General features: G+C 35.9%; 1 protein-coding gene across 1 annotated transcript; it reads right to left on the minus strand.

Annotated features, from left to right (window-relative positions):
- Positions 1–8,833: 8,833 nt before the first annotated feature.
- On the minus strand, positions 8,834–16,638 carry LOC131327010 (MLO-like protein 6). Its single transcript, XM_058359953.1, has 15 exons — positions 16,203–16,638; positions 15,906–15,963; positions 15,567–15,814; positions 13,850–13,966; positions 13,670–13,730; positions 13,253–13,341; positions 12,601–12,675; positions 12,401–12,495; positions 11,271–11,320; positions 11,123–11,163; positions 10,519–10,692; positions 10,334–10,369; positions 10,169–10,236; positions 9,875–9,935; positions 8,834–9,438 (listed from the first exon to the last, which is right to left on the minus strand). Exons 1-15 carry the CDS (start codon positions 16,320–16,322, stop codon positions 9,007–9,009), a joined length of 1,725 nt encoding a protein of 574 aa, XP_058215936.1. The 5' UTR covers positions 16,323–16,638; the 3' UTR covers positions 8,834–9,006.
- Positions 16,639–16,866: the final 228 nt, after the last annotated feature.

A 16,866-nucleotide genomic window follows, 5' to 3' on the forward strand; every position in this document is an offset into this window, starting at 1 on the left:
TATCAATCATGGTGGGATACCTTTACTTTTTATCCTTCCATGGCATTGTTGAGATTATGGATGGCTTCATCATCGAAATCATAATCTTCATCTCCTCCATGATCAGATGGATTTGATAAATCTTCTCCTGTTAGCATTGCTCTTTGCTGGTCTTTCTGTTCCAAATAATATCTGACTAAATTATCATATCCTATTTCAAAATGAAATTTTAATTCTGGAATGTGATCATTGGACCTAATTTTTTGAAATAAGTCTTCACATACTAAAGGTGCATTCCCATAATCATATAGATTATCATAATGAAAACCTTCAGCTATGGTGAAGGCAATGGCATGCCTGATCTGCTTTCTTATAGAATTTGCTTCGCAAATCCATGGATCATCATTATCACAGTGATAAATTCTTCTGAGGATTGTATTTACAGGATTGGTGTTAATGTGACTATTGTGGTAGGCAGGGATGAGTTGTCCCGTAGATGTCCATTCTGGAAGCTTTGATTCCACCACAACTTCGACTGCTGTACCTTGATCTGCGATGGAGTTGAGAACACATGCTGCAATTTTTCTTCCAAATCTATTAGTATCTTCTGAGTCATGGAATATAATTTGTTGAATATATCCAAAATCCAAAAGAGTTACTTCTGTAATTTCCACATTTTTATCTTTGAAGTTAAGATAAAAGGGTTTGAAGTGCTTCATGTCTATGTTGGCGATAGGGATGCTGTAGACAAGTTGGCATGTACAAGCCATCCGCTCCAAAGGTGTCTGAATACAAGTTGGTTTGATCTTTGGACATGGAACAACATCTTTTTCTTGTAAATAAAGGATTTTTTAGGAAATAGTGAGTCCTGGAATACAACATTCATTCTGGTTGATCTTGATCAGTTCTGAAAATAAGAATTCCTAGAAATGAGCTCTATCTTGCCTGGCTAAGTACTGAATATGATTGATAACATCTGGGGGAAATTTTGAAAGAAAAGTTGTTGCCTTTGGTTGCAAAAGCTCTATTGGATCATATTCCTTACTCCACTTACTCTTTTCTTCATCTTCCAGTGGGGAAGACTGTTTTCTCACTTTTACCAGTGGGGTAAAAGGGCTTCTAATCTTTTTGAGCTCCTTCTCTGATTCTAACAACTTCTTTTTTAGAGTTGTTATTTTTTCTTCAAGCTTTTGTTAATTATTGATCAACTGTTGGTTAGCCTGTTCAAAATCTTGGTTTCTTCTATTTAAAAGTTTAAAATTTCTAGTCATTGTTTCGCAATGACCACAAAATCTTATTTGCTGAGAAAATGGCTGGTTAAAAGATAGTTGGTTGAAAACCTGGTTATTTTCAAAACATGCAGTCTCAAGGGCTGCCTGAGTATTTAATCTTCTAGAAGATTCTGAAATGTAAAAATTATTTTCAATGGTGCGATTTACCCATTGATTTGCTTCTACAAAGGTATGAAAACCTTTCCATGTTGAGGAAGGAATTCCATCTACCTGTTTTAAAACTTCTGGCCAATAGAAATAAATCCCTGGGACACGGCCTATGGCTACACAATAAAATGAAAATCTTTTTGTTGGGTTTGACCCATTTTGTTGATTAAAAAAAATATTTATAGCATTTAAACAAGCTAAGAATCTAAGAACATCTTTGTGAGAATCCCAAAGATTATTTAAAAGACATTTCTGTTCCTCACTGATATTGTGGATGAGGTACCTGAATTTGGATCTGGATTGTTTAGGGAAAACTCTGAGAGTTACACTCCCAAAGGTTAAAAACTTCTGATCTGTTCTGGTTGAACTAGTTGTATTGCTGGAAGATGCCATCTGAAAAATTGAAAATGTTAGTATTTATTTTTCAGGATAAATAATCTGCTAAAGTGTTTTCTTTTCCTTTAATATGTTCAAATTCTACTGTATAACAATTTCCTGTTATTGTATCTACAAAATTAAGCCATCTACGATTACTGATCTTTTTCTCATTAAGAAGCTTATGAAACTTAACAATTGCTTCGCAGTCTGATCTAACTATAAAGGGTTTAAACAACCATAACTTAAAACTATTAATGACGTTAATAACTCCGAGTATTTCACAATCTATACTGGCTAAATTTCCCTTTTCTCTATATTTTTTACTGGAATATCTACAAATCTTTCTGTGGATTTTGCTGAATATTTGGTGGGTTTGCTAAGGAGTATTGCTCCCCATCCTTTTTCACTAGCATCTACTTCTATTACTACGTAATCAGATTCTAATGGTAACTCTAGTTCTGGTAAATCTCTACAAATTTCCTTGATTTTTCTGACAAGATCTATATCTTGCTGGTTGAAATATTTTTGACCTGTTGGGGTCGTCTTACTATATAAAGGTCCTATGATTTTACTAAGGTATTTTATATATGGTCTAGCATAATTCAAGGTTTCTAAAAATGATTGAAGTTTCTTTTTATCTTCTATCTTATCGGGAAATTCTAGGATCTTCTGTGCAAAGTGTGATTGTAACTGGATTTTTCCTTTCCCTATTCTTGCTCCTAAATATTCTATATATTCCTTGCATAGTTCCATCTTCTTTTTGCTAATGATTAAACCATTATTTATAAATAATTGAAATATTATCCTTAGATGTCTGTAATGTTCTTCCTGTGTTATACTAAAAACAAGAATATCATCAATATAAACAAGAATAAATGAATGGTATTCTTTGAATATGTTGTCCATTTTTCTCTGAAAAATACTGGGTGCTGTTTTTAAACCAAATGGCATGACAATCCATTCATAACATCCTTGAGGACATGTGAATGCTGTCCATGGTCTACTGGACTAGTCTAACATGATCTGCCAAAATCCTGATTTGCAATCAAATTTACTAAAAATTATTGCATCCTGAATACTATTAATAAGCTGTTATTTACTGGGTATGTCATAACTATCTAACTGAATATTATCATTAAGGCGCTTATAGTTTATGACCATTCGCGCTTTTTCTGTTTTGATTTCTGCATGATTTCTTACCATAAAGGCTGCACTTCTGTGTGGGCTGGTACTTTCTTTTATAACTTTAAGATCTAGTAATTCCTGGATTTGTTTCCTAAATTCCTCTACATCTAATGGGCTGTATACAATTTTCTGGGTACTAATCTTAAAATCTGGATTAATGATTTCTAAATGCGCTATGGTCTTGTTTTTATTCTAATGTTTGATTGGATTTTCTCCTAGAATCTGGATTTCTTCTGCCAACTTAATTAATTCTTCTAATCGTTTTTTATCTGTCTTCTTCTTTTTGCGATCAAAAACTGACAAAGAATATTCTATTTGATTAAAATCTACTAGATCATAATCTATTTGGATTAACTATTCCTTTTCTTCCATTAACCATTCTGTTTCAATATTATTTTCTATTGTTTCTTCATATGAATCTAAATGTTTTTCTGAAAAATCTTTTAACATTTCATGTATCTTATCTTTTACTATCCTATTTTCCTTTACTATTTCTCTGTTTTCCTCTATGTCAGTAGGTCCACCACGCTTAGCTGACAACTCTGATTCTAAATGCTGGGCGTGTAAGGTTTCGACCTGTAAATTACGCTTGTGAAAGGTGACAAAATGTCTACTAAATGTAATACTTCCATTCATACTGTCGATAAAGTTTAATCCTAAGATAAACTTATAGCTGTGATTGATTTCTCCTATCCATACCATAGGTAACGGGTAGGTATGCTGCTGTTGGATTCTGTTAGTAAATCTGATGCTACTATTAATGAGGCATGTATCATAAATAATACTGGTATTATTCATGAGGTCTGCTCTGGCTATGTAACCTGGTTTCGTAAAATATTCAACTAGTATAAGATCACGACTAATGTGACTTTTGCTGGCTCCTATGTCTACCATAGCTTTGGTTTCTATGATCTTTCCTGGATTCTTTCCTCTAGCTAGTAATAAAATCTCACAATTTATTTCTATAAGACTGTTTTCTCCTATTCTATTGACCGACTCAACAATATTGCAGTGATCTTCTATAGTTTCAAATACTTCAAGTGATTTTAGGGGCTGATTTTTCTCATATAACTGGTTTCTTAATCTATTATTTTCTATTCTATATGTTTCTATTTCTGTAGACAAAATTTCTACTTTCTTTTCTAATTCACTTACCTGTTTTTCAAACTAGAATTTGGTTCTATCCAAATCTAACCTAACTGTGGCTGCTTCTAACTTGGCTTCTTGGAGTGCTAATTTTGAATTCTGATTTAATACTGGTTGCTGTATGCTACCACTTAAATCTATCAAATCTCTATCTATCTGGTGATTCTTTTTAAGACAATACTTACAAATGTTTTTCTTACATTTATCACATATACTTTTAAATAACCTAAAGGATAACCATTGCATTCTGAGCAAGGTTCACTATCCTGTTCTATATTATGTTGCCACTGGTGTATACATTCTATACTAGAACTTTTAATCATAAAAGTATATTCTGGTATGTAGCTGGGAAGTCCATCTTCTGAACTACTACTGCTACTGTTATCATTATCCCCTAATTCTTCTAAGAAATTTATTTCTTCTAGTTCTGTACTAATTAAACTATATATTGATTCAGTATCACTTTCTTCTAATTTTATTTCTATAAACTCAATATTATCAAAATCTTTTTATTCTGCTATAAGATTTGCTTTCTCTATGTTTTTCTGGTTTTTCCCTTTATTAGGGCATCTGTTTGCTAGATGATCTTCTGAATCACATATAAAACACTTACATTTACGGTTCTGAGTTGGTTGAACTCTTTTCCTAAAATGTCTCCTAGGTCTTGGTCTAAACTGTTGTTTGCTAGGTGCTTGCCTGTAAGACTGACTTTTCCTATATCTTTTCCAAAGATAATAGCCATATTTTTTATATCCATAATTATACTTTCCTGTCTGTGCTATTTTCTTATGGTATTTACTGGCTTTCTTTTGATATTTGTAGAATTTACTTTTCTTTTTCTTTTTCTTTTCTTTGCCATATCCATACTGTTGGGGAGTATATATAACTTGGCTACAAAAGTTTAACTTGTTTTTCTTTATGCCTTTCTGGATTTCAAGTATAGTGCACTTGTCTCTTAGTACTGCAAAAACAAACTGAATTCTATGGCCAATTCCTAGATGCTGGTTTTCATCTTCATTAGTAACCTTCCATTTTTCTCATATTTCTTCTCCTAAAGGTCCTGGAAGTTTCCTAAAGAATTTATTATTAATTTCTGGATCGAGTGCTCTTCCTGTCGTGATGCAAGGGCTATGAAGTCATTACAAAAACTGACTATATATTTCCATTTATGTAACTTAAGCTGTTCCAACTGTCTTATAGCTACATTCTGATTCGTTGTATTACCTCTATTAGGATCTGCTCCTATGATCAAGGTTTTGACTAAACTGGTGAAATTGTAAACATTTGGTCCTTGGGCTATTAAAGCCGCATACTGGGTTTCAAAATCTCTTTTGTAGGCTTCTACAATTCCTTTTGCTGTGTCTCCTAAAAATGATTCGCAATATGACCACATCTCTGCTGAAGAGTGCCAATTGGTCATTTCTAAAAGTTTTCTAACTAAAGCTTGTTCTCATCTATCTATTACTGCTTTGTGAAACTGAGGATCAAATGCTGCAATGTCTAGCATTAATCATGTTCCTGCTTGTGCCATAAGAGTTATGTCTCTATCTACTGGTAACCTTTTCCCATAGGTTCTGTATTCTAGTTCTTGGGCCGATGGCTCAATTCTAGACCTACTGATTGGAATATTTCCCATCTCATATACTTGATTTGGGAGTACTGGTGGAGTATTATCATATGTTTCCATTTTAATTTCTACCATATGGCTTTCTGTATTCTTAACTGGTGGTTGATAATGTTTGGATCTAGGGTTTGAGTGACAAAACATATCTTCTACTGAAAGGTTATTCTTTCTACTGGAATCATATTCTAAAAAAATTTCTTCTAAGACAAATATATTATTTTGTAATAGATATTGTCTTTGGACTTTTGAACTATCATCTAATTCTGGATGCTCGTACTCAAGTTTTTGGGTGTAGTATCCTTCTAAAATCTGGTAGTCATAATAATCTAAGTCTGGCCTATAGGCTGGTTCTAAAAGTTCTTTTAATCTGATTATGTCAGATTCACTGAATTTAACTAATTGATCTAGGGTGAACTGAGGCTGTTCATATGCCATATAAATATGCTCTGTTTCTACATCTGCGTTCCCTGGCAAATTCTGTATGAATAGAACTACTTACATCTAAATGTCTTCCTGCTGAGATATAATTACTGAATCTAAGATTAACTTCTCCTAGATTGTTGGTATAAAAGTTGTTGTTACTGGGTCTGAGTTGCTGTTTAGGCACTAAGTTTGTGGCTTTCCATTCAAGTCCGGATAACATTTCTGAATCTCGTTTTTTGGCTTCTATTACCTGGATACCTCTGGTACCTAAAGCTTTTAAGGCTTGATCTGTTCTAAGTTTGTATCTGGTGCTACTGTGATTGTTCAATTTTCCTAGAAAATTTACACATACTAAAAGGTTATGGACGTCAGGAATCATGTGATATCTCCTTGCCTTAATTCCTATTTTTATATGCTGGTAAAATTCATCAAGTCTCATCTGGAAATCTGGTATGCAATAAACAATCTGGCAATTACTGTTCATATCTAATTCCATGCTTCCTATTAAAGCTTGTTCCTAATTTGTAAACCTATTATCAAAAATCATAACCAATACTTTGGTTCCTAAGTCTTGTCTAGCTAAACCTTTTATTCCTATAGTAATTAACCCTAGGTGTATAAGACCTAACCTTAATTGTTTAAACTCATTGAAACTCTTCTGAGTAATCATCTCTAAAATTTCTAGCTGATCTTCAGTTATAACACTGACTGGTTTTTCATGGTAGCTATTATAAGTTCTGACTCCTCTATTGAAAAAATTCAGTGATCTATATAATACAGTTGGGTCTAATAATTCTAAACTATGATTTCTGAATCTGTCCAACTGAACTTCTGGGTCTATGATTCCTTCTATTCTATTTTCTTCAATTGGCTGTTTTCCAAATACTTTGTTTAGCAAAGGAATCCCACTAACTTTAGTTTTACTGCTAGACGCCATTACTGGGTTCCTGAAGATTGAGAAATTTCTGGTCTCTTTCCTTTGTTTGGATCTGGAGTGCCAAATATATTAAAATAAAAGGTATGATTCTGCAAAGATCTATTGGATCTTTTAGGTTCTAGATGTCCGGTTGAGGCTGAAATACTAATCTGATTTATTTTAGAGGTTAAAGCTTCTAAAGCTTTTCTCTCCTGGAGTTTATCTACTTTAATAGACAACTGGTCTAACTTTTCTGATGTCTCTACTAATCTATGGCTAAGGCTTATCAAGAGTTCAATAATTGTATTATTTTGCTTAATAATAGTTTCGTCTGTTTTGCCTGTTGGTTTGAAACTGGATAATCCGATAGGATCTGGTTGAACTTTTCCCGAATTTTCTAATGCTATTTTATAAAATAAACTATCACAACTATTCATTCTCCATTAGCTAATTTCTTAACTTCCTCTAAAAGAATCTCTATTTTCTGGAGTTTACTATCCACTTCTGCTTTAACTTGAACTGAGTTCTGTTTTATTCTGTCAACCTCAAATCTAAGACTTTCCACTAATTTTTTGGTTTCTGTTTCTATATCCTTGGGCTGAGTAACATCTAACTTACTGATCAGATCTATTATATCTTGTTTGCAGGGCAATTTTTCTGATATTATGAACTGTTTTTCTTCTAACTTACTGATTCTTCTTAATATTTCTGAATGTAAGTCTTTAAAATAATCTAGATTTTCTAACTGCTTACAAGATCTGGATCTGCTAATTCTTTCCAAGATCTGGGTAGTTTGCTCAAGAGATTTTGTTGAAAACTCTTCAAACTGATTTCTGGTTACTATATTACCTCTAACTTCTAAGCTAAATTTTTTATCTAGGTTATTGCTAAGTTGCTCTATTAGCTGAAAACTTGTTTTAATCTGGATATTTTGTTTTGACTGCTGGGATCTAATCTCACTTAAATTAGGACTAATTGTCTTAATTAATTCATTAATCATAACAAACTAAGCAATAAAAGTAAACGATAATAAACAATAATAAACTAAACAATAACAAAGATCTATAATTTGGCTACTTGAATTAACAAATAGTACTGTAGGCTCTGATACCAATTTTAGACTGGGGTCCAAAAGATTAAAAATGCGGAAATGTAAGTACAAAATACAAAAGAGGCAAAAGGGGTCTTAACTGTGAATATCTAGAAATTCTGGTAAAGCATATAAAGGTACTGTAATTTGTCTTAAAACTTCTGAAACTATTGATCTGCACTGTAATTATCTTAATGTCTTTACACGTAGTTGTTCCTTTAACACCCAATTATTTTCTGGCCTGTCCTGTTTTGAGTCGTGGGTCAGTATCCTGCTTCCTAGACTTTCTGTTAGAAAAATGACAATGAAATATTATCTAAATACTTCTCAAAGAAAAATCTTTATTTCGCTATCTATAGAAGTGAATTTATGTGTGAAGTTTCATTTCATTTTCAGAAAAACAAAAAGAGACTTTGGTGTGGTTAATGAGACCTTTGACAGTCACTGTAAAAAAAAAAAAAGTGAAACTCAAGAATGGGAAAATACACCATCGCCTATGGTGAATAAAGCGAAGGTGAACAAAATTGCTCCCGTCTTGTAGCGTTGCTATATCATGACTTGAATTTTCTGTGGCGTGTGGAAATCAAATATCACGATTCAATGAAATTATGTTCGGTCAGCGCATATCATGGTATGTGGCAAAAACGTACGTTTTAGTAACTTGATTATGTAGGCACAACGAAGCATGCAAACTAGTTGCAGAAAATCTAAGCATGGTAGTCTCTTCTGCTTAAGAAATCAGTCTCTCTGAATACGAAGTCATTAACAAGGCATTTGCCAGATACTTGATGACGACTTCTATGACCCCCATCACCTAACTTGTATTCTATCGAGTTCTAGGTACATTTTCGTATGAGAAATCGGGCAAGTGAATGTCGATTTCGTGTTGCAGATGTACATCCCCGGAAGCTGAAGTCACCAAGCTCGACTCCTGAACCCCCTCGGTCTCCTGCTGAGCCACCAAGTCACGATGCCTATCACGGTGGCGTGAGGGTGGACCTTCGGATTCCCAGACTACGTTTTCGAAGTTGGAAACCCTGGGAGACGTGCTGATGCTGTCGATTTCGCTGCGGTAGTTGCGCAGAAGGTGAACCGGGGACGCGCCGTGGAGGGGAGTCCCGGGCCTGCTCTGCGACGGGGTTACCATGCCTGGTGAGTGACGGTTCTGTTTTACATGCTTCTTGGCTGTTTGGTGCCAGCTTCGTAGCGCCTTGGCTACTTGGTCGTTGAAGACGGTGGGCTTCATGGTGGAACCCATCTGTGTGATTGGTAAAAATGCAAAAATAATTACATCAGTGTAAATGATCTGGGAATGTTATACAAATTAACAAATCCAAGAAAAATTCAGTCGAAAATCCTTTTTCGCTGGCAACAATGTTCAAAAATTCGCGACGCTGACACGAAATCTGATTTCCATTTTGTGTCAATCAATATGAACAATTGTGTTTCGCCGCCTTAATTACTTTGTTTACAGTTATGTATCTTGATACCGCTATTTTTTAAAAACCCTTCCAAAGGTCCGGTCCAATGAGTTTCTTTGACTTGTTTCTGTAAAGCATGGGTCTCATAGCACGTGAAATTTGTTGCTAGACCCCGTATTTAGAGTATTCTTTTTTTTTTTTTTTGATCCGCCCGTATTTAGAGTATTCATTGAACTGAAGTCGAGTGTTTTTTTTTTATTTTAAGAATCTCACCTGTGTGACCAAGGCATAGAGTGGGAGAGTCACGTAGCTGCAGAGTATTTGTATCAGGACCCTGACCGAACCACAATTAGGCAATTAGACAACATTGATAAAGCTATTTTGAATCAGAAAGTCCGCGCCCACCGCTCAACTTTTATTGCTCCCCCCATCGCTCTCAATCAGGAAGAGTTTTTTTTTTTTTTAATTCAGACCATTGATTGCCGAGACAGACGATAGAATGTTGAGCGGTGAAACAGAGCGGTGGGTGTAGACTCGTAGCACCACTAATTTTGAAATGAGACTCACCCCATTGTTAGCCTGATGATTATGTCTTCCAACTTCTCATGAAAGCAGGAACGCAAGCCAAATTCATACTGAATACAAAAAAGATTATGAAGCAATAATTCGGGCCAAAAAAAAAATAAAAATACAGAGCAAAGGCTGTGAATAAGTAATTGGTTATTAGCATACCCAAGCCCAAGCAAAGAAAGCAAGTTGAAAGGCATTCTGCAATAGAAAATAAAACAAAAAGAGGCAACCAACATTAGTAAAAATGTGACATCCATCAAATGTAACTTTTTTTTTTTTTGATAACTCATCGTATCAGCCTGCGCTAGCCTCCATTGTAAGTTTTTATTAGTGGCGAAATCAGATACCTGAAATAGAACGAATTGGATGAGATACAGGAGGAGGCGAGGGCGATTGAACCAGAAGAGTTCATCATCAGGTTGGACCATTGGGGCTCCTTTAACAATGTCTCCCCTGTCTTGAATTCGTAATCCCATCTTTGTTATGATAACTTGGAGCTTCGTTCCGATAAGAAGAATTGTCTGTAGTAGACAGATCAACGGTTAGAATATTATCGACCCTTGAGCTATAAGCATGGATACTTCTAAAATTTCGGCATACTCGTATCCGTAACTTACCAAGTATCAATAATTTGTATGCATGATACTTTTAAATCCGTACCGGCTGAGAGTATAATAGCATTAAACTCTAAGTTGCACCTTTAAGGTTGGCGTAAAACTATTATCTTATCATGGATTCCTAATTGCCCAATATTTGCTATATCCTTTATTTGACGTGTAATAATTATTTGTAATCCATTGCTCTAATTTATAGAAATGCATTTGTTATAAGCCGCACTCATGCCCTACTATTTTTTAGGTTTCGCCGTGTCGACATACTCGTACCCGTAGACGTGCTTATTTGATGTTGACAAATTGGGAGAAAATTATAATGGATGGAAATGATGCTTACTATCAGTGGCATGAAGGGTAGCCATAGGTAGGAGTACCAACCTGTAAATACAATCACACCGTTACCCTCGTGCAAGAATTTACTTATAATTAATCGGACATCTATAAGTTCGGGACAAATTTAAATTAGGAGAAGAATATTTACTTACCGTGGGTATTAAACAGCAGGAATAATACTGCAATGAACCAGATTATTGGGCTGCAAAATTAGACCAATTTACTTGTCAACGTGCTGTTTCGCTACATTATCGAACATTACAATTTATAACGTAATTAACGTGCAAAAGAACAGAGGCCCATTCGTTTGACTAGATAAGAGCATCGGAGTAGATTTTATATCTAATTAGCTGCTGAAATATCCGGTGTTTAATTGTGTTAAATGTTTATGATCTGGATCATCAAATATGCATTTGATCGACATATCATCCCACAATGTGTGCATAGATGTATCGAGAGAGGTGTGATATTATTAATCTGACCACTGTTATGTTAAGGAAATAGAATCACACATTGCTTGGGAGTGGAATGGGTGATCACTTAATAACATCTGGGACCTCTCCATTCATTGCCAATTGGCTTTAAAATGGATATAAAGTTTCTACATGGTATCAGAGCGGGGCCCGTTCCCCCCACATTTTAAAAATTAACAATCCACACCCCATGATGACAGACCAGCAAAAAGGACTGCACGATGATAGGACCCAAAAGTGGCCACACGTGACAGACCTCAAATGCACACCCCATGATGACAGACCAGCAAAAAGGTTGCACGATGATAGGACCCAAAAGTGGCCACACTGCACGATGATAGGACCCAAAAGTGGCCACACGTGACAGACCTCAAATGCGGCTGCACGTAAGGGGGATGTTAAGGAAATAGAATCCCACATTGCTTATGTTAAGGAAATAGAATCCCACATTGCTTGGGAGTGGAATGGGGGATGTTAAGGAAATAGAATCTCACATTGCTTGGGAGTGGAATGGGTGATCACTTAATAACATCTGAGACCTCTCCACTCATTGCCAATTGGTTTTGAGATGGATATAAAGTTTCCACATGGTATCAGAGCGGGGCCCGTTCCACCCCACATTTTAAAAATTAACAATCCACACCCCACGATGACAGACCAGCAAAAAGGCTGCACGATGATAGGAACCAAAAGTGGCCACACGTGACAAACCTCAAATGCGGCTGCACGTGAGGGGGAATGTTGAGGAAATAATCCGGTGAAATCATATATTGGCGTATCGCTTCACTTTCGGTTTTGTTTCGACGCACCTGATCCCTACAACCACCTTGAAATCCTCCTCAAGTGACCTCTTGATGTACTGCTGGAAATCAAAATTAGTTCGACTCTGTGGTCCCAAATGTGCCTGAAAAAAAAAAAACACAAAAACAAATATACTTAAGCCCTTAATATGAATAACAGTTAATTAACTATACCCATGATCAAATGTGGTGATAATTAATGTACTTACGCTAATAAATCCGTGGCGGAGAGTTAAGTAATCCACCTTTGGAACTGAAGTGACGAACTGTCGGAAGAAGCACGCCTACAATTTGGTATGTAAATGCGGATTACCAAATTTGATTTGTTCAATCAGCGTTCTTTTTGTTAACTCAGGTGTCCGGGCCAACATATAAGCACCTCGACTAATTCCGGAGAACCAATCTCACCACCCACTTGCGGGGTCCCCAGGAAAGTAGCGTTCTTTTATAATGCAGGGCAGTCAGTTTGCTAGCAAAATAGTTTTGGTGTTGCATCAAAACGAACAGCGATCCTCTTTCATGTGATAACCCTCTTAAGCGACTCAAAATGGTTACGGTTAATGATTCGAGGCGTTCATATTGTTAATCTCAATGTTTAAACCGTTCATGTACAAATCGGGAAATCAAAAAAAAATCGTCCATGTAAGAACTCAGATTGATCAGATCAGATATATCGGTGAAAGCTTGTACAAATTGTGTTTACTTTTGAAGCAATGAATGATCAGTTATTCAGTACTCTTAAAAACAAATATTATAACTTCGTTTAAGTAGATATCGATGTTCAATAAGCATGCCTTTTTGAATGGATGACGTATTGAGTACCCACAAAATGAACGATTTTGATTTTCAAAAAACACTTACTGTCCAAAGAAGAAAGGGGGAGTGGCTCCAAAAGTTCAAATGCCTCCTCCCAAACGATGTATCTCTTGTGAACCTGAATCTCTCTGGATCTGCATATAGATATACAATTAATTAAGAACCTCCTTTTCAGTTCCTTAATTAGGATATGTAAATACTGATCAACGGTCATGGAGAGTTCGGCTTTAAAATCAGACCGCACGTCCATTTTATTTTTATAAACCAAAATTTAATTTTTGATATATCATTGATGTCCAATTAGTCAAATTGATAGAATTTTGCTTGTATATATTATTCTGCGAATCTTACAAGAGGAACGGTTCAGACAGACTATAAGAATAAATTGACGGTGCGACCTAAGAATAAACGGGTGGTGGCGGAAACCCCCGCAGTTTCCACTGCCGGGGATTTTTTACCCACCATTTGTGAACTGGTACTCAGTTGTTTTTGTTTCCATTTCCCAAGCCTTCCATTTTCTCATCTGCATTCCAATTTCCAACCAGTTTGTTATAGTTACCATAGAGTATATATAGATACCTCAAGAAAATGATAATCAGAAGAAGAATTGAATAAATGGTGAGAGAGATGAGTACGAAGTACCTTTGCTCTGCCTAGAGCCAAGGTGATAATACAGTAAAGCACATGGAAAACAGCTAACACAAATATGAAAATGTGAAGCTGGTGGATTCCATATGGGGAAACAAATGGCACTTGACCCTGCCCAGAAAAAGTTCAACCAAACAGCCCTCTAGTCAGATCCCAAAAAAAAAAAGAAAAGAAAAAGGAACAGCCCTACCATTTTACTCAACTCGGGGGCGGTACTGTATGCACTTTTGTGCTGTGCAATTTCAACCGTTCAAAAGTTTTTTGATGGTTCAAATTTTAAAATAACTCTTTGAAATTCGGACCATTGATTGCCAAAATAGATGGTCTGAATGGTGCACAATACGGAAGTGCACAACACCGCCCCTTGTTCCATTTTACTTCATTAACAAACAAAGACGATATATATAATGTGCTCATGTCTAGATTTGGATAGTTTTGGTTCATTCAAGTTTCTTGTGATGGAATCTCTGTAATGCCTCCGGCCTTTTGAAATAAAATCGTCTCTAGTTATGAAAAAGAGAGAGGACCCATCTAGGAATTACAAGCCCGAAAGATCTTTTAAACGGTAGTGAAACGTGAATTTTACCATATTTTCCTTTCTTTCTTTCAATTCTTGCATTTGTAGCCTAAACAGTTTAACCATTTAGCTAAAAGTGAATTTCATTTTTTTTGTTCTCTTTGCAACTTAAAAAGAATTTTTCAAAAAATTCCCCCTAGATTCCTCCTAGATTCTCCCTACTTTCAATATTTCTCTCTCTATCTCTCTCTACTTATTGCCCCTACTATTTTTCAAAAAAAATTTCAAATTCCAATCCAAACAAAGCAGATCAAAATTTAAACCATTTCCGAAAACATTTAGATAACGAAATCAATTGGGCACTATACCTCTTTTATTTCTTTAATTAACTGCAAATGTTCAATAATCAGCTTACAGTTTCAACTGATAATAAATACACCACAAATTCGGAGCAATGCTACATACTCTGACAAATTATCCTAAAATGCCCCCAAAAGAGAAATCAATGGTTTAGATTCACACATTGATTTCTCTTTTCAAGGCATTTCTGGGGTAATTGTTTGGGGTACCTAAAATTATTGAAACATTCGGGGTAGGATGCAAACTCCAATAACTCAAGGGTGCAAATTATAATTGGATGATAATTTCATCACTTTGTGATCATTTCAATGTCAGTGTTTTCTGAGTGCAATTTTGTTCACTCTCCTTGAAAAAGGGTGAATATTACTCTCTCTCTTATTGATTAAAATAGTGTGGATCCCACCATAAAGTGATGTCATGCTTACCATGCAATACACTTTTTGGTAAGTATGACATCACTTTGTGGTAGGATCCACACAATTTCAGCCAATAGAAAAGAGGGTAATGTTCACCCTCTTAAATGGAGGATGAACAAAACTCAACTCGTGTTTTCTTCTTTTTAATAGTATTTTTTCCTTTTGCGGTCACCCTTGACCCTCCTACGTTGCTGCGCCCCTGAAATTGATCACTTATAGTAACTTTGACTAGTTAGATTATATCTCCTGTTTCAATTGACTTGCAAATATCAAACGGCACGACCAAATTAAATTGTCCAAAAAATGAAAATAAATAAATAAAAATAAGAACCAGATCCACATGGAGGAAAGAAGATAAATGAAAGTATATATTATTGGCATAACATGCGAACAAAGTATCGGATAAAAAATCTCTTGCCTTGGCTGCGCATTCGTCATACTTGGCGGAGGCCAAAAATCGTCGATGACTTTCGCCGGAGTCCACAAAATTAAGAAGCTTTCTCCGGTTGTCGTCACCGCTGGAATCGTCATCGCCGTATTTGGTACTCTCTTGCTTGGAATCGCATGGATGCCAAGTAGCTCCAATGGCCTCTGACACACATATTTCGGATATGGTTCCTTGTCCTACAGTTAGGAGCAACGATATGAACCCTACTAGCATGAGTTCTGAGAGAGAAAGAGAGAAGGGGTTAATTTGTAATTTGCGTCATACCCATTTGATCAGTGGATTAAAAAAAAAAAACGATTTAAAAGTAACCTGATTTAATCTTTTCAAGTGCTTCATAGAGAGCCTTTTTGTTCCTCTTTGTTAGCCACTGCAAGCTTATAAAGACCTTGTGAGATGGCAAATTACAATTTATCCGGGCTTGCCTTTGACTAGACCGGAGAGGGGGTTAGTTGAGATGTGCGTAAGCTAGCTCGGATAGACAAACACCCGGAATGTCGAACCAAAAATAAAAAAGGGATGGGAAAAAGTCCCAATTGAGCCAAAACTCTGTGAAATGCGATGAAGTATGAATATACCATGATAATTTCTTGTAGTATAAAGACTTGCCTTTCCAAGTAAGTGAATGAGGAGTTCAATGACGATTGATATCGCTACCAGCACAAAACACACCACGGCAACTGCCCACGTCGGCGTTTGCTCTAATGATCGTTCCTTTTTGCTTGCCATCTCTCTCTCTCTCTCTCTCTGTGTGTGTGTATGTGTGTGTCAAGATATATATATAGATGTATGTGTGTGTATCTGTTGTTGAGGCGGTGGACGTGGTCAAGTCGGAGACAGAGGTGGTACCGGCCGGTAGAGGTCCTACAAGAGGGGGAAGAGGACTAGAGGAGCACCGCGCCAACAGTTTCTTCCTTGGATATTGGACAACTAACAAGAATTGCTAAGAATTCAAAGGTAAAAGAGCAAAGGGAGCTTCAAGCTGACAAATAGTATCTATAATTGATGAAGAAGCATATTGTTACTCATCATCTCTATAAGTATATATATATATATATATATAGCGACAGAGATGGCGAAAGAGAGGAGCCTCTGCTGTTTTATTTTTTATTTATTAATCAGATGTTCGGATTTAGCTTACGTACATCTCAACTAATTTTGGAGTTTTAAAATTATCGACAGACAAACCGCTCCAATGGCCTCAAATTTTAGAATATTTGGCCTCGTGGGATTCGAAGGAAAGGAGGTGGTTGATTCATTGACCCCAGATTCC

The sequence above is a fragment of the Rhododendron vialii genome, chromosome 5a (genome assembly GCF_030253575.1).
Source record: "Rhododendron vialii isolate Sample 1 chromosome 5a, ASM3025357v1".
Classification (NCBI taxonomy): Eukaryota; Viridiplantae; Streptophyta; class Magnoliopsida; order Ericales; family Ericaceae; genus Rhododendron; species Rhododendron vialii.